We start from the raw sequence: 18057 nt of genomic DNA on the forward strand, positions 1-18057 counted from the left end.
GTCTACCAACTTAAATGTTCACCTCATCCAAAAACACCCTCACAGACGCACCCAGAATAATGTTTGAACAAATATCTGAGCAGCCCAGGGTCCAGTCAAGTTGACATAATATCAGCCATCACAGGGATCCTTCAGAACGAGCCTCTACAGGTTAGAAGCTGGGAAGTGCCCTAGAAGAGACGGGAGGAGGTTTCCAGCCTACTCGTGTAATTAAACTGAGAAATCTGTGAAGACTTTATGAAGAGAGGATTCTTGGAGGAGACACCCCTCGAACCACACGCAGCCGCCTTATCTTGATGTGATTTCAGATCCTTGCGCGTGGAATTGATCACCTTGTGTCTTGTGCCACGTGACCCTCAATCTCCCCGTATCTGAACCTCCAACTAACCCCTCTCCCTCTCTTCTTCCAGGTGAACTATGACCACTTTACTCCTGGTGTTTGTGACTCTGAGGGTCATCACAGCAGCCAGCTCACTAGAAGCTTCGGGTAAGGACACCGCCATGCGTGTCTCATGTATCCAGCAGCCACAGAAGACTGGATTCTGGGTCCTAGGTCCTGAACTTAGTACTGCTGCTCCCAGGGACTTAATCTCCCCTTTCCTGACCTTTTCCTGGCCCTGCCTGCCCCTTTTCTATCGAAGGCAAGCCTAGCCGCAAGGGGAGAGCGCCCATGCGTCTGAACGCACACACGCACACGCACACGCACGCATCCGGGAGCCCTTGCTCACGTAATCCTGCTCCCGGCCACCCTCTCGGATGGACAGCTGAGGGGGAGCGCTCCTGGCAGGCGCCCGTCTTCCCATCTCCTCTCTATGGATCCTACCCAAAACCGCCACACACTGAACTTGGGGTTGGGGCAGGATTATAGATAAGCCAAAAGAGGAAAAGCTGCCAAGGGAGGATCAGCTGGAACATCAAAGAAGAGACCATTCCTTGAGAAACAGAAAGAAGTCCCCAACACATCACACAGGTCTTTGTTTTTCTTGGCAAGCCGTCCTCGGGAAGACCCCGCGTGGTCTCTCGCATATGGCAGGCACGAGGTTGGGTTTCTGATCATCGAGCCCTCAATCAAATGGGCAAACTATCCACTGGCTGCAGGATGGGTTTTGCTCTGGGCCATGCACTCTAGAGGCTTCCCTCTGGCCCTCCTCCAGCCCCAGTGCTCCTTAAAGTTCAAGGGGTCTGTAGGGACATGTCCACACAGGTCTATGCTCTCCCTTTAGACCACACTCTGGATATCCAGGATGCCCAAAATTCCCTGCCCAAGTGGATCCAAGCCACTTCCAGGGCCCATCCTCCAAGACAGGGGACCATGCTCTTGGTGAGAGCCGCCCCAGGCCTAAGGGAGAGGTCAAGGGGTGGCTGTTTGTGTGGGGTGTGGACAGAGCTGGGGTGTGAGGGCTGGGATAAGCACAGACCCCTCATGGTACAGAGAACTGGCAGAGAAGAGGCGGCCTCCTGCTTGGCCACCAGAGCCCAATGCGAAACTCTAAGGAATCCAAGAATTCTAAATTTGAATCTGGCTTTTCATTTTGAAAGGTATCATTGTCAAATAGGAAGATAGAACATATTTTAGTTAACATTCTGTGGACTTGATTTATAACTTTTAAATATTTATACATAGGATATATGGGTCTCCATCTGTACTCTCGCCCAAGGACCCACAAATATCCAGCCCCTGGCTGTAACCTGGGTGGTTTGCCTACATAGGCAAACCAGTTCGTAGGGCTGGTTGAGAGCTTTAAAAATTGCAGCATTGGGTACTGCAGTCACTTTTAGCTCTCCCTGGGGAACCGGAGAACAGCCAGCTCTAAAACCACGCTGTGTTGTGGGGCAAGGGCAGAGCATTCAGAGGGAGATTTTTGTGGAAGGACCTAGTAGTGGCTGCCCAGGACATCAAAGGTTAGGGCTGGACCCCCCCAAACATTCCTGGCTCCCCCTTCGTTGCCCTGTTATGTATCTACCACCTACAAATACCTGAAACATTTTTATTTTCAACCTGGAAAAAAAAAGGGGGTCCCATAAGTGCGTGACCTGCTGTGAAAGGTGCAATTTTTGCAGAAGCTGTTTCTTTCCCATTCCAGGGGAAGGACAGTTACGTCTAACTGGATTTGGTAAACATGCTGCATCTTCCCTACCAATACTCTCCATGATGTTTTGTGGAGCTAATCATATCCCACGGCCAACCCCCACCCCTGTCTGACTTTCTGCGGACGTACGTGAATGTCTGCTCTTCTCCAGCCAGCCCCCCACCCCTGAGTCCCCAACAGCGGGAGAGAATGCCTTGTCCCTGAGCAAAGATAGGATGGAGTCCAAAGCAGACCTCAAGTGGGACACGTCTGTGTCGTTTTGCATCTGAGCTTTAAACATCATGTGGATTTTTTTTTTTCTTCCTCATCACAATTTTTCCTGCCTGAAAGTGATTTTTCCCAAAATCTTGGTGTCAAGCTGTCACTCCAGGAAGATGGGTCCTGTTTCTCTTATGGCTTGGTATCCCCTGGGGTACCCCAGTTTGAGAAACAGGGGGATCTCAGCTCTAAAGTTTTCCTTGCCAACCTCCGCAACCCTTTTCCAGTCTTGAGGTGCAGAGACCAGGGGTCTTGAGGAATGCTGCTCTGGAAAAGGCGTTGCAAAGCTTCCTGGGAATTCCAGGTGGTACAAGAGCGCCCCCCCCCCCCCCCAGTAAATACAGACGCACTCACAGGATTTTGTCATTTCCAGAAGGACTGACAGGGAGGCTGGGTGGTGGTCCAGGCACTAACAGTTCTGTCTCTGCCCCACAGACCCTGACAACTCGCTGAGTGTCAGCATCCCTGAACCGTCCCCTCTGCGGGTCCTCCTGGGGAGCTCCCTCACCATCCCCTGCTACTTCATCGACCCCATGCACCCTGTGACCACCGCCCCCTCCACCGCCCCCCTTGCCCCGAGAATCAAGTGGAGCCGCATTTCCAAGGAGAAGGAGGTGGTACTGCTCGTAGCCACAGAAGGGCAGGTGCGGGTCAACAATGCCTACCAAGACAAGGTCTCACTGCCCAACTACCCGGCCATCCCCAGTGATGCCACCTTGGAAATCCAGAACGTTCGCTCCAATGACTCTGGGATCTACCGCTGTGAGGTTATGCACGGCATTGAGGACAGCGAGGCTACCCTAGAGGTCGTGGTGAAAGGTGAGAACCTCCCACAGGGACACTGCTTCACCTGGGGAAAGAACCAGAAGGGTATCGTCACGGGACTGGACGAAGGCAGGCTGGTTTTCAAATCCCAGCTCCTCCCCCACTGGCTTGCACCCACCTGAGTCAGGTCACTTAGCTTCAGTTGTGCCTCTATAACATGGAGCTGGGACTGTCATTGTCTCTGGACTTTGAGGGATTTAAAAACGTCCTGGCCATCGTCACATGCAAATGAAAGTTTGTGATTTGCTGCAATCCCATGACCCTGTGGGCCTTGTGATCATCCCCATTTTACAGATAAGCAAACTGAGGCTAGGTGATCTGCCTGAAGTTTCCCTGGAAGCGAACCAGAGCAGTCTCCTGACTCTTCATCCGGATGTCTTTTCCCTGCCCCACCTCCCACCCCAGCCCCACTCTCAGCTCCAGGAGCCAGAGAAAGGGACGAAGTCTCCCTGGTTCCCTTTCTCTCGATGGCCCAAGGAGAATGGTTGTGTCCTTGGTTGGCTTGAGGACAGGATTCCCACTAGGATGCCCCTGGGCTGAGGATACATGGGGCTCTAAGTGTCTCTTTCCCTGAAGAAAATATGGGGCCCAGGAGTGCCAAGAAAAAAGTAAAAGGAGGCAGATTTTAGTTCAATTCAAAGAACTTTCTGATTATCAGAGAAATCCAAAACAGATACTCTGTGAGGTAGTGAGGTCCCCATCACTGGAGGTATTTCAGCAAAGGCAGAAGGACCACACGCGAATGTGGGGAGGAGATCTGTGCATCAGCTAGAGGCCCAGACCTGAGGTCCCTAAGGCCCCTTTGACCATAGCCATAATTCTTCGAGGACTTCGAAGACGGGAGGCTGTGCCTGATCCGCTCTCCCGCCCGCGCGTGTCTTGCAGGCCTTGTGTTCCATTACAGAGCCATCTCCACGCGCTACACGCTGGACTTCGACAGGGCACAGCGGGCCTGCCTGCAGAACAGTGCCGTCATTGCTAGCCCTGAACAGTTACAGGCCGCCTACGAGGATGGCTTCCACCAGTGTGACGCCGGCTGGCTGGCCGACCAGACTGTCAGGTGAGCCCCCGGGCCACGCAGAGGGGGGTGGGTGATGGGCTAGAACACCAGACCAGCCTGGGCTGGGGCTGGAGCAATGCCTTGGCTGACTCTAACAATCCTTATGTCGTTATTCAGAAGCAAACGTTTGATTTGGGACCGTCCGGTTGCGCTATGAGGAAAGATAGAATGCTCTGTCAGGTATTCTGCGTGCAAAAAAATTCATCACGTGCTTTTCTAGAAAGCTCCAGTGCTCCAGGGGAAATACTTTCAGTAGCCGCTAGGAATTTTAAAATAATACAGAACTTGCACAGAAGGCCTTTCTGTGCCTTACTTTGTAAAAAAGGGGCTTATTGTATTCATTTAAAGATGCAGCATGAGCAATAAAGCAAATGTGCCCCTTGTCCCAGACCATCTCAGACAGGAGCTCCCGGGGCGGGTTGTGGGGGGGCCGGACACATTCTGGAATGTCTGGTGGCCCTGCTGATAGAAGTCTCATGACCTGTCCAGATCCCTGTCATTCCGCCCTGTGGCAGAATGAACAGCTGCTAGCAACTTTGCCCTACATGAGCAAATTACACATCATTACCCTTCCTACCCCTGTTCCCCTTTGCCATGATTTCTTCAGTTTCTTGAAGCTTTGGTGTTTTGTGTATTTTTGTAAACCGCCTGCCTTTTTTTGTTGTTGTTTTTAATAAGGCAAGGCATAAATTAAGCTTTTTGGCGCCTTTTTCCCTGAGTGCAGCTGTGGCGGGATGGGGAGCCCAGCGGGACAGACAGAGCTCTGCCCTCGAGGGATCTCAGTCCGTGACAGCAAGCCTGTCGAGGCAAAGATGAGATATTCATTCAGGGTGGATCAAAGCTCTGAATGGAAAAGCCAGAACCGCAAAGCCTCCAGAAGAAAACAAAGGAAAATACCTTTGCGATCTTGGGGTAGATCTTTCAGATCTTAGGACACAAATACCACCAACAGGAAACAAGACAAGACAGCAGCCTAGCATAGTGCGAGAGCCCGCACCACGGCCTTGGAAAGAGCTGGGCTCCCACCGCAGCTCTGACACTTAGAAACTGTGTGACCTTGGGCTAATTGCTTAACGTCTCTGGGCCCCAGTTTCTTCCAGGTTAAAATGGAGTGTTTCTAGCACTTGCCTCATCAGGTGGACGTGAGACTCAAATGATACAAAGCAGGGGTCAGCAAATGGTGGCCCACGGGCCAAATCCAACCCACCCTTGTTTCCGTACGTAAAGTCGTGTGGGAACTCTGGTTGTTTCACACTACAGTGGCAAAGTTGAGGGGTCAAGATGAGACCCTAGGGGCCACAAGACCTAAAATATTTACTATCTGGCCTTTCTACAGAGAAGGTTTCCAGGCCCTGGATGTTCTGTTCCGATAAATATTCAGCAAATGGGGTTGCCTGTAATCACCGGTAACTGTGAAAACATGTATCTCAATAACGCTTGGGGAAGAAAAGCCGTAAAGACAAACAGTCCACATATCCAGGGCAGAGGCTGGTAAACACATCAGTGAGTCCCCGTTTCCTCCCACATGGGAGGAGGATACCAGGGCCCAGGCCACGGGCCCCTTCTGTCCCCTGAGTGTCACACGACACTCCCTCTGTGTTCCTGGCAGGTACCCCATCCACACTCCGAGGGAAGGCTGCTATGGGGACAAGGATGAGTTTCCAGGCGTGAGGACCTACGGCATCCGCGACACCAATGAGACCTATGATGTCTACTGCTTCGCTGAGGAGATGGAGGGTGAGGCCCCGCCGCCCCCTTCCCAAGACCCCTGTCTGTCCCCTTCTCCCACTGACGCCAGGGATCACGTGGGCCTCCTCTGGGGCAGAGCACGAACCCAGGGCAGCACACACCAGACCCCTCTCTGCCATGCCCAGAGAGGGTAGGGGGAAGGCGGGGGGAAGGAAGGGGCCCACAGATCCCCTCCCTCCCCACTTTGGAAAGAGCCTCAGTAGCCGCGGGCACCTGCCAACTGTCTGGCACCACTACGGGGCCCAAGAATGCTTGTCTCTGTCTCTCTGCTGGGACTGCCCCTCCCAGCCAGGATCCCCTGCTGCTCTGACCAGCCCATCACTGTCCCAAGGGTCACTGCACCAGTAAAGCCCAGCCCAGGCTTGTCACCCTCACAAAGGACAGCCCAGGCCACTCTAGGGTGGGCCCATCAGGAATGTCCTTCCCAGGAAAGCCAGCTGCCTTTCTACCCTCTCTAGCTTCCCTGCCGCCTGCCGCCAGCCCCCAGCGCCATCCAGGCTGTCCCAATGGGCCAGTTCTGGAGAGCCTCGGCGGTGGTGGGAAGGAACCCGGAGTCTTTCTCTGCTTTGTGTGGGGTGCTAATTTTGATCACAAGCAGAGCTTCCCGAATTCCCCGGGCATGTGGATGACACCCCTCCTCCCATCTGCACCCATCACTCCTCTTGACATTCCAGGCTCTGCCGCCTCTGCCCCCACCCAAGTTCAAAGCTTCCCCCAGGCTGGAGATAAGACCTGAGGACATGGCTCATTCTGAGACTGGGACAGTCCCCTGCTTTCTCACCCCCAGGCTCCCTTTCCTCATTCTCACCCCTGGGCCCAGGGCCTATTAAAGAGCAAGTATTTGTGTTCCCATTCTTGGCTCACCAAAGACACGGCCAATCAGAGCTGCCACTGAGCGGGGACAGCCAGGGCCTCCCCAGAAACAGGTGCCCACCACCCACCCCTACCCCCGCACACACACACACAACATGCTTAGGTTTGTGGAAATAGTAAAAAGAGCTCACAAGGCCCTTATGGACCCTGGTTTGGGAACCACTGCTCTGAGGGTCAAAGTCTAATGCCTACTCTTCCCATCACAACTTGAATTTTGTTAAAGGATTGCTTGCATGGGCAATGCTTAACTCCTAGGAAAGATGCCCTGGGAGGGGGGATGTTTCAGAGCAGGGCGCGAGCCAGGACGCTTTGGAGCCTAGGAGCCGCATGGATTCCCTGGGGATGCAGGACAGGAGCGGCGAGAGAGCTCCTCACCCTGCCGGCCCTGTCCTTCACAGGCGAGGTCTTCTACGCGACATCTCCGGAGAAGTTCACCTTCCAGGAGGCGGCCGACGAGTGCCGGCGGCTGGGCGCGCGGCTGGCCACCACGGGCCAGCTCTACCTGGCCTGGCAGGGCGGCATGGACATGTGCAGCGCTGGCTGGCTGGCTGACCGCAGCGTGCGCTACCCCATCTCCAAGGCCCGGCCCAACTGCGGGGGCAACCTCCTGGGCGTGCGGACCGTCTACCTGCACGCCAACCAGACGGGCTACCCGGACCCCTCGTCCCACTACGACGCCATCTGCTACACAGGTGGGGCTGCGGGGACGGGTCATGCCACGGAAATGGGGGCCCAGAGGAGGGGAGCTGGGAATGGGCATTGGTTTCTGCCCCTTCAAGGGGCCACAGGGTACCCGAGCCCCATGTCTCAGCACCCCCTGTTTTCACTAGCTCCTAGAACAGCTAAGGGAGAAGCACCGTAAGCAGCAGGATCCAGGTTGGCGGACACAAAACCATGCCCCCACGAGGCGGGCACCGTTACCCACCCTCTTGAATCCAGTGTACTTAAAAGAAGACCCACATGGTTATTAAAAAGAGTGGGGGGGGGCAGTTTTGACCCACAATTCATTTGAAAACTTAGACTAAAACTTTTTTTTTTAAGATTTTATTTACTTATTTGACAGAGAGAGAGCACAAATAGGCAGAGTGGCAGGCAGAGGGAGAGGGAGAAGCAGACTCTCCGCCGAGCAGGGAGCCCGATGCGGGGCTCGATCCCAGGACCCCGGGATCGTGACCTGAGCCGAAGGCAGACGCTTAACGACTGAGCCACCCAGGCGCCCCCTACCCAGTGTCTTTGAAGTGGTAGCATGTCTGTGGGTTTCCTCTTTCTTCAGTGATTGTCTGGCTTGTTCCTGCCAGACCCTCATTGGCTCGCGACCGAGGCTGGCAGTGGTCTTTGGTCACTTTCATCATAGCATGGGCTCCCACATCTTTGGCAAGATTTCTCAATTCCACTTTGTAACTGACTTACATTGTCCTGCTGGCTAGTTACAACATCAGGTACCTGGAAGATAGGTGAGGAGGCGGCGGGCATTGATCGGGAAGGGATGTTGGAGCCAGACCTGTTATACAAGTGGCGAGCCACTTGGCCAATATCTCACGGTATGATGTCTTGGCATTCTGGCAAAAGGAGATGGAAGCCTCCTAGAATGAGTACTCACAGAGTTGAGGCTGCCAGGCACACCACAGGTGCTTTCCTTCCCTGGCAAGGGAAGGAGGTGGATCCGATGCTCGTCTCCCTCAAGCCAGCCCCAGGTTGAGCCACTAAAGCCCATCTTCCTCCCCACCCCAGGTGAAGACTTTGTGGATATCCCAGAAAACTTCTTCGGGGTGGGTGGCGAGGAGGACATCACCATCCAGACAGTGACCTGGCCTGACATGGAGCTGCCCCTGCCCCGAAACGTCACCGAGGGTGAAGCCCGAGGCAACGTGATCCTCACTGTGAAACCCATCTTTGGCGTCTCCCCCACTGTCCCGGAGCCCGAGGAGCCCTTCACGTTTGCCCCGGAGCCCGAGGAGCCCTTCACGTTTGCCCCGGAGCCCGAGGAGCCCTTCACGTTTGCCCCGGAGCCCGAGGAGCCCTTCACGTTTGCCCCCGATGGAGGGACCTCTGCCTTCCCTGAGGCTGAGAACAGGACTGGAGAGGCCACCGGGCCCTGGAGTGTTCCCGCCACGCCCGGCCCGGCCTTCACCGCCTTCACCGCCTTCACCAGTGAGGACCATGTCGTGCAGGTGACCGCAGTCCCAGGCGCAGCCGAAGTTTCAGGGCGGCCACGATTGCCAGGGGGTAAGTGTCCGCCCCTCAGGGGGCTGCATGGGGGCTGGGGGGGCAGGTGGAAAGAACTTGGCCTAAGGATCTATACCTTCAACTTAGCCTGAGACCTGGGCGAAGCCTCCATTCTCTCAGACTCCGTTCTCCTTGCTTGTAAAACAAGGGCGTAGGCCAGAGAGTGGCCCCCACACTCTTTTGCCACAAAGCGTTTCCTTCAAATGAAGTCAGAGTTGGAAACTGGAGTATGTGTCAAGCAGGTAAAGATACCACATGGGTCTAGGTGAAGCAGGACCAAGAACTGGGGTTCTTTTGTCCAGGACCACCACCCCCCCACCCCATCAGGCACCACCACAGAACAGAGTCGCTTGAAAACCGCTGTACGAGGTGACCCTGGGGCTCCTCACAGAGCTGACCTTCTGGGACGGGGGTCAGCAAACCAAGCTCCGAACGGCCACATCAGCTTGCCACCTGCTTCTCTATGGCCCACACCCTAAGGATCGCTTTACAGTTTTAAGTAGTTGGGCGACAAAGTCGGAGTGAGAATAATCTTTTGTGATGTATAATGAAAATGACATAAAATTCAAGATTCAATGTCCATGAATAGAGTTGGACTAGAACAAAAGCCACAGCTACTCGTCAGTGTGCTGTCTGGCCCTTTTCGGGCTACAGCCACAGAGCTGAGTAGTTGTGACAGAAACCATTGAGCCCACGAAGACTAAACTGTGTCCTATCTGTCCCTTTCCAGAAAATGCTTGCCAGTCCCTCTTCTAGGATGGGGTTGTTCCAGATGCTTAATAAAAGTCTGGAGGCTTGGGATGTTATAGAGCTCAGCTGATCCCGAAGCTCCAATGCAAGAACAGGAAGCACATTCTGGGGTGGCTTTCGTAAAGACCTCACTGGTGTCCCCTCCTGGGGGAAGAGCAGATGGACACTGCCATCCACCATCACACCCAGGATGCCACCAAGTGGGATTTCAGCCTGAATTGCCCAGATGAATACAATCTGTTGGGAAGGAGAAATTGTTTCAAAGTTTTGGGGTAACCCCCTGATTGGCTGGGTCCCAGGGTTAGCCCAGGACTGGAAAGAGTCCCACTGGCTCCGTGAGCCAAGGGACAGATGAGCATTGGCCACAGGACAGGATAAGGGACGTGGGAGAGTATCAGACCAGGGATTTGAAGCTGTGTCATAACCTGGCCAATCACCCCGGGAAGTGTCAGAAACAGAGACGAATGGGATGTGTATGCAGCAGAATACAACGGGAGAGGCAGAGTAAGTGGGCAGCTCAAGGACAGGGCTCTGCCCCTTTGAGAACCTGGCAAAAGCCACGAGGCCACTCCCCAGAATGTGCTCGGTGCACACCCACAAAATCTCTGGCCAGCACTTTCCGGGCAGGCACCCACCCCCTGGGCCCTGGGCCAGGTAGAAGAAATGCCAGTGATTGTTCGATATATTCCTTAGCCTTTTCTGTATTTTCCAAATGTTCTTTTTATAATGAGGAAAAGGCATTTGTTTTGAAGAGTAAAGGGACAAATGAGCAGCCTAGGAGTGAGGAGCCCAAAGAGGAGGGTTGGGGACACCCAGGGCAAAAGAGTCCTCCAAGGCTCTCTCAGGGAGATGGATTTCAGGAGCAGCTTGAACAAGCAGAGGGAACCAACTCAGTTAAGAACAGGATCAGAAGTAGGAAAGGAAGGAGGGGATGAAGGGGAGTCATTCCTGAAGGAGCCAGGGCTCCCTCCCTGCCCTCAAAGCCGAAGAACCAGGCCCCGCGGGCCCCGGCATTGTGGTAACCAGTCCATGCCCTGAGCCTACGTTGTCTCTCCTTCTCTTCCTCTCCTCCCCACGCAGGGGTTGTATTCCACTACCGGCCTGGCTCCGCCCGCTACTCACTGACCTTTGAGGAGGCTCAGCAGGCCTGCCTGCGCACTGGGGCTGTCATGGCCTCTCCAGAACAGCTCCAGGCCGCCTATGAAGCAGGCTACGAGCAATGTGATGCTGGTTGGCTGCAGGACCAGACCGTCAGGTGAAGGACGAGCCCCTCCAGCACCCCCCAGCCCAAAGCCGACCATGAGAGGTTGGGCTTGGGGAGCAGAACCTGTCACGGCACCCAGCAGAATGGGCACCTGCTACACTGTGCAGTAATTAATTAATTAATGACTCCGTGGCTCCTTCCTTAATTTCTCCCCCAGAAGCAAGGCATATTCTGAGCGGGTGGGGAAGGGCCCCAGGTGATATTAAGTCCTTGGTCATTTACCCCCAAGGGACAGAGAGGGAGAATCTCCCCTCCAGCTTGATTTAGTGCCCTTCCATATAACAGGCTCTCTTCTGAAGCCAGGAATCCCCCAGCGGCCTCCAGACCCTTCCCCCAGCCACACAGGGACATTGCTGCATGAGGAGCCCCCTCCCGGTTTGCATCCCACCAGACAACTGAAGATGTGCCCTGCCCAAGTCCCCGAGAGAGACCAGCCAGTCCCTCCCCGGGCCCTGCATCCCCCAGCCTCTGGAACAGGCCTTCATGTGCCCCTCCTGCCCTCCCTTGCAGATATCCCATCGTGAGCCCACGGACCCCGTGTGTGGGTGACAAAGACAGCAGCCCAGGGGTCAGGACCTACGGTGTGCGGCCACCATCAGAAACCTATGATGTCTACTGCTACGTGGACAGGCTTGAGGGTACGGCCCATGTTCTCGCATTTTGGGCCCCAGACAGGCAGGGGGCTGATGGGGAGACACAAAGAGGAGGGGGAACTACCATCCACCCAGTTCGGTTCCTGTTTAAGAAAGGTTGGCCCAGCCCCTCCCTAAGATCAAGCTCCTTCTCTCCCTCCTGTGTGGTTCATGTGGGTTCCCCCAGCACTGCAGGCAAGCACTGGTTCCTTAAAAAAGCAGTGATTTCTGCTGATAAATGAGTCTTTACTTATTACGAATAAATGTTATATACGCCACCTGCCTCGTGGAGAGTCCTGATGCCCAGGAACAAATCAAAGACACTGAGAAATCCTGCAGTAGAAAACCTCTTTAACTCTGCTTAACCAAGCAGCGCAAGCTTACTTAACCACAGACCTTTTCTTTTGTTTCATTTCATTTCTTTTCATTTCACTTATAATCACCAAATTACTATTCCACTGAACCCAATTTTGGAAATGCTGGTGTTCTGGAAAGATTTCGGCATACCCACTCACTTGTTTTGGGACCTGGGGCAAGTTACTTAAACTCTCTGGGCCTTAGTTTCCTCATCTATAAAACAGGAGCTGACTGTGCTCCTATGAGAGCCTTTGGTGAGCGTTAAATGAGATATGTGTGACAAGTGCCTGGTACAGGTAGGTATTCAGTGGGGGCGCCTGGGTGGCTCAGTGGTTAAGCGTCTGCCTTCGGCTCAGGTCGTGATCCCAGGGTCCTGGGATCGAGCCCCGCATCGGGCTCCCTGCTCGGCAGGAAGCCTGCTTCTCTCTCTCTCACTTCCCCTGCTTGTGTTCCCTCTCTCGCTGTGTTTCTCTCTGTCAAATAAATAAATAAAATATTTTTTAAAAAAAGTAGGTATTCAGTGAATGTGAACTTCCTTCTCCCAGATCAGACAGGCACCTGGGTACCGTTCTGCATGTGGGGACCCGAACCCCAAGAGTGGCTCCAGGACCCGCCCCTCCCCTGCGATGAGTTCCCAGGGGTGGGGGTGAGGGGCTGCCAGTCCTCGGCATCCAGGAGCTCCATGCTTGAGTGCCGTGGTGGAGCGGGGAGCACAGGGGGTCGGGGGGGCTGCCAAATGTGACCAGACAATCTAGAGAAGATGGAAGGAGGGAAGGTTGTTCCCACGTAGAAGGACCGACTGGTCTCAATTCAGCTGCCCTGTCCCCCCCGCCCCCTCCCCCCGGGTGAGCAGAAGTCGCTCCGGCTGTGGGCATGAGGGTCACACGTGCCACCTGATTCTGCCCTCAGGAGAGGTGTTCTTCGTCACACGCCTGGAGCAGTTCACCTTCCAGGAAGCCCTGGCATTCTGTGAATCTCACAACGCCACCCTGGCCTCCACCGGCCAGCTCTACGCCGCCTGGAGTCAAGGCCTGGACAAGTGCTACGCCGGCTGGCTGGCGGACGGCAGCCTCCGTTACCCCATCGTCACCCCGAGGCCCTCCTGCGGTGGAGACAAGCCAGGCGTGAGAACCGTCTACCTCTACCCCAACCAGACAGGCCTCCCCGACCCCCTGTCCCGGCACCACGCCTTCTGCTTCCGAGGTATGCCTTCTCGCCTCTCCTCCAGCCTCCCCTCTGCCTGGCGCGCAACTCCTCTGGGTTCACCCCTTCTGGCCCCCGTCCACTATCTCCATCCATCAGAGCAAGGAGGAAAAATTCAGCCCCTCTGGGGCAGGGACAGCTCTGGGGCTAGCATGACCTTAGGCGTTGACCCCAAGGCAAGCACATCCTTCTAAAGGTCCCCCAGAGACCAGCAGAGAGAGATGAGTGAGAACTGGGGCTCTAAAATCAGGCAGACCTGAATTTTAATTATAGCTCTGCTGCTTAGTGGCTGTGTAACCCAGGGCAAGTCACTTAACCTCTCTGTTCCTCTGCTTCGTCTATAAAATAGTGATATAATCGTTCCTGCCTCAAAGAGTCGCTGTGCGGATAAGCTGGGATAGTGCATACAAAACACGTGGCGACGTGCCTGGGACATAATAAATTCTCAGTAAATGTTATCCTTATCATTACAAATAACACACACATACACATATATATACTGTTTTAATGTGTACACCCTTGCCAAATTTTCTTCCGCCTATAAATATGTCTGTGACGTGTTGAGTCAAAGTATTCTTTTACTCTTCACTAAGCACCAGAAATTCATGGTTTTAATTGAGCCACGCTGAGGACCCACTGCCGCATCAATCAATCCTCATTACCTGTGGGAGTTCTGAGAGTGATGTCATCAAACAGCCCAAGGGGTATGGCTAGGGCGTGGCCAAGGCCATGCTGGGCTCTGCCCAGATGAGACCCCCAGGTCTCCATCTACTGCCATGTAGATTGTAGTCACAGCTTGGGCCATGTTTTATATCTGATGCATCAAAACTGAGTGTCTTTCTAACTTCCTGTGAATGTATCATTAGTTCAAAACAAAGTTAACAAAAAATAAAGCCTGAGCTTTCGCCAGCTTCTCAGACTTCCGGAGTCACCTTTGAAAACCCAGTTCAAAGGAAGCTCAGCCCCACTGTGCAGCCTCAAGAAAGCCAAACTCCTCCCAGAGGATGTGTTGAGGCTCCTGTGTTGGTACCCCTCTCCCTGGTCTGGGCAGCAGAAGCCAAACCAGTTAGCCTCCCAGGACATTCTTAGCCTTGCATGCCTACTGGCCCCCACCCTCCGTGAACTTGGTCTTTTCTGTAACTGCAAAGAGGTTTGGCCTCCTTCCCGACCGAGCCCACCGCTGGTTTCCCCTAAACCAAAACAGTTACCCCCATCAATAAATCCTGCCTTCGGCCTCCAGTGCCAGGACGACCGTGGATTTTAAACAGCAGCCTCCTATTTTTGACCCAGACATACTTGGAACCTAATCTGTCCCCAAGAGAGGCAGCGTCGTGCCGTCATCGAGAGCAGAGTAGTCTGGCACCAGATACTTGCCTTCGAAGACGAGATTTGCCATTTATAAGCCAGTGGCCCTGGGCAAGTCATTTAACTCTGTGCCTTAGTTTTCCTCTCTGTAAATGAGATCATAGTATCTATCTCATAAGGCTGTTGTGGAGTAAAATGATTTTATATACATAACACCTTTAAACAATGCCTGGCACGTATAATACATTCTGCAGAAGGGATGCCCCAGACCGCCCTGAAACAATGGGGGTACTGATGGTCTGTGCATATCAATATTGTGTAAGTGAGGCAATCAGCTCTCACAGAAGACAAGAGCCATCTTACTGGGCTTGGCGGGGGGTGCGGGCAGAGGTCGAGGTCCAGCAAAGTTTTTGCACCAGCCTGGTCCCCCTCAAAATCCCCTAGTCCGCCTGGAGAAGGGCCAGCCTGGGATGGGTGGCTGGCAGGAAAGAACGCTCACCATGCACCTCTCTTTAGGTGTCTCAGCAGCGCCCTCTCCAGGAGAAGAAGAGGGTGGCACACCCACCCCCTCTGTCGTGGAGGACTGGATCGCTACCCAGGTGGGGCCTGGTGTGGCTGCTGTCCCCGGGGTGGAGGAGACCACCGCAATCCCGGACTTCACGATTGAGCCAGAAAACCAGACGGAATGGGAACCAGCCTACAGCCCAGCGGGCACTTCCCCACCGCCAGGTCTGTACGGCCAGGGCTCTGGGGTGTACCCTGAAGTCGCACGTGCCTGTCTGCCTAGGCTGTGGCCCAGGGGTGGTTCTCTCCCTGGGACCTGTGCTCTGTTTCCCCGGCCCTAGCACTAGCTGGATATGCTGCCGGGGGCAAGGTCAGCCACCTCAAGTGGCCTCTAGGACAACTGCCAAGGCAAAGAAGGGGCAGCCTTGATCATAAAACACACCTCTCTCTCCCTCTCTCTCTCCACCCCCCAACTCGCTGTTCCCTTCTTTTTATTTCTCCCACCTACACACTGCGCTGCCCATCACTGAGCCGATCAGAGGGCTCTCAGTCTGTCCTCCTGCATTTACACCTCTACCCTCTAACCTTTTACAAACTTTCTTGTAGGCAGATCTCCAATAGTGGGGAAAGGACCTAGAGGGGTCGTTGGAAGTGTGACTGTGACCTGTCCCCTTGCCTTGCTCCTCCTTCTGTGTCCCTCTTCTGGGCCAGGCAACCCCAGCCAGCACCTCCTGAGCCCCATCTGTCCTGATCAAATCAGATGAAACTTGATGGGATAAAAGCTTCAATCCCCCAACCGTGTTGGAAAAAGTGTTTTGTGGCCATAAGGTTTGGGACAGGCTGACTTACAGAAAGATTAACAGCTTTCCTCACTGCAGACCTTCTCAGTGCCTTGGATATGCTAATAAGTGCTATAATGCAGAGGGGGGGATGTATTCAAAGTGTCCCAAATGAATCTGACCAAAACCCATAGCGCATTCGTATATGGCCCAGTTTGGGTAAGGCTGAATTAAAGCAATGCCCAGTAATGTGTGTGTGCTTAGTAGTCAGCTTGCCGGGGGACAGGTTCATTTGAAGAAATGAGTATATCAGAGCTTCGCATTACTTCACGTAGTCACTCATTCAGTGCACTGTTCCCAAGCAGTTCAGTCATGCCAGGCTGGGTGCTGGAAATGCAAAGTCTGGCCTCCCTCCATGCCGGAAGGTGAGGGTGTATCAGCAGAGCAGGTGGGATTCTGGCCCGGAGACCTCACCCAGCAGTCATACCTGCCTGTGACCCTTTCCTCACCCTTCACCAGGACAAGAATAACCAAGTCCTGTTTGGCCTGAGTGTGTGGCTTGGCACAGGATTCTGGCAGCGACCAGTGGGAGTTTCCATGGGAAGGGAGTCCAACGGGCCCCTAGAAATATTTTCCATTCTTCAGTTCCCTACTACCTTGGCCATATCAGGAATCATCTGTACTGTTGTTAACTCTATGTCTCTTTCTTTAAATTGACTTGCTTTTAAAAAGAAACCTAAATTTATTTAAAAGAGAAACGTGTTATCATGACTGTTAGTGGCCACCCCAGAGTGTTTCTGGTATATATATATATGTACACACACACACACCCCTAACACCCTCTTGTAAGCCACCACTACTATCCTGAACCCCCCACCCACCTCCAGGATTCTGCTGTAAGCCAGAGTAGGCTGTGAGCCTGCCCAATGGAACTAGCACCTGCTTGGTTCAGGTCCTCTACCTGAGAAATAAGCCCAAAAGAACATGCAAGGTCCAATCCCAGCTAGGTGTTTTTTGTTTGGTTTTGTTTTGTTTTGTTTTTTAAGATTTATTTATTTATTTGGAGAGAGAGTGCGTGCGTGCACAGGCAAGTGGGCGTAAGGGGCAGAGGGAGAGAGAGAAGAATCTTAAGCACACACCGTGCTGAGCACAGAGCCCGACAGCGGGCTTGATCTCATGATCCTGAGATCATGGCCCGAGCCAAAACCAAGAGCCGGACGCTCAACTGACTGAGCCACCCAGGTGCCCAACCAGCTAGGTTATTTTTAAATGCCAAGGGAAACAAGATGGAAAGAAAATAATGCAACCATGATTATTTAGAATGATGAGACTTTTTCACTCTGTTTTCCAAATCCTTTTCAATAGCACTCTCAGAATTTACAAAAATGATGTATTTTTGCCAACAGTACTGTCTGGCCTCCCCTGCCTCAGAGGGATGGCTTTGGATGAATGATTCTCAAACTCAAGGGGGGCATCAGCATTGTGAGGGTTCCAGGGTGGGGGGGTGAGGAAGGGGCTTATTTAAAGACAACGTGCCTGGGTGGCTTAGTCGGTTAAGTGTCAGACTCTTGGTTTCCGCTCAGGTCATGATCTCAGGGTCCTGGGATCAAACCCCGTGTTGGGCTCCCCACTCAGTGGGGAGTCTGCTTGTCTCCCTCTCTCTGCCCCTCCCCCCGTTCACGCTCTCGCTCTCTCCCTCTCTCTAAAATAAACAAATAAATATTTTTAAAAATAAAAATTGAAAAAAAAAAAAGACGACATGCTGCCCCCACCCTAGAGTCCCCAGAGGGACTGGGGTGGGGAATGAGAACCTGCTTTTCTATCAGGCTCCCAGGTAATGCTGGTGTTGTCGGTCCAGGGACCACACTTTGCAAATCATGGGTTTAGATAAATGAGATGATCGTGTGGAGGTACTTGAGAGGTGACCTCCATTACTTTCCAGGGGAGCCAGGCCCCTACTTGCCTGGGTTGTGTGGATGGCACCCCCTGGAGTCTCAAAGAGCATAGTTTCCTCATCCCCTCCCTCCTTCCTTCCCCAGACACTGTGCAAGGTTCCATTAGAAAACATGGGAGCACACCTCTGAAGAAAAGTTTTACTGTGGAAGGAATGGGTGAGCCTCAAATAGAGCAGAGTTACTAAAGTAAATCCACGCCTCATCTTCTTCCTTTCCTCCAGGGATCC

General features: G+C 53.5%; 1 protein-coding gene across 1 annotated transcript in view; it reads left to right on the plus strand.

Annotated features, from left to right (window-relative positions):
• Window positions 1-417: 417 nt before the first annotated feature.
• Window positions 418-18057, plus strand: part of ACAN (aggrecan) — a 35787-nt gene continuing 18147 nt past the window's right edge. The window contains exons 1-10 of the mRNA XM_081831888.1: window positions 418-487; window positions 2784-3167; window positions 4059-4233; window positions 5843-5970; window positions 7254-7547; window positions 8587-9081; window positions 10912-11086; window positions 11606-11733; window positions 12994-13287; window positions 15109-15321. Coding sequence (XP_081688014.1) covers window positions 418-487; window positions 2784-3167; window positions 4059-4233; window positions 5843-5970; window positions 7254-7547; window positions 8587-9081; window positions 10912-11086; window positions 11606-11733; window positions 12994-13287; window positions 15109-15321 — 2356 coding nt within the window. The remainder of the gene's footprint in view (window positions 488-2783; window positions 3168-4058; window positions 4234-5842; window positions 5971-7253; window positions 7548-8586; window positions 9082-10911; window positions 11087-11605; window positions 11734-12993; window positions 13288-15108; window positions 15322-18057) is intronic.

This window comes from Leptonychotes weddellii, chromosome 9 (assembly GCF_054177405.1).
Source record: "Leptonychotes weddellii isolate Sample4059 chromosome 9, ASM5417740v2, whole genome shotgun sequence".
Classification (NCBI taxonomy): Eukaryota; Metazoa; Chordata; class Mammalia; order Carnivora; family Phocidae; genus Leptonychotes; species Leptonychotes weddellii.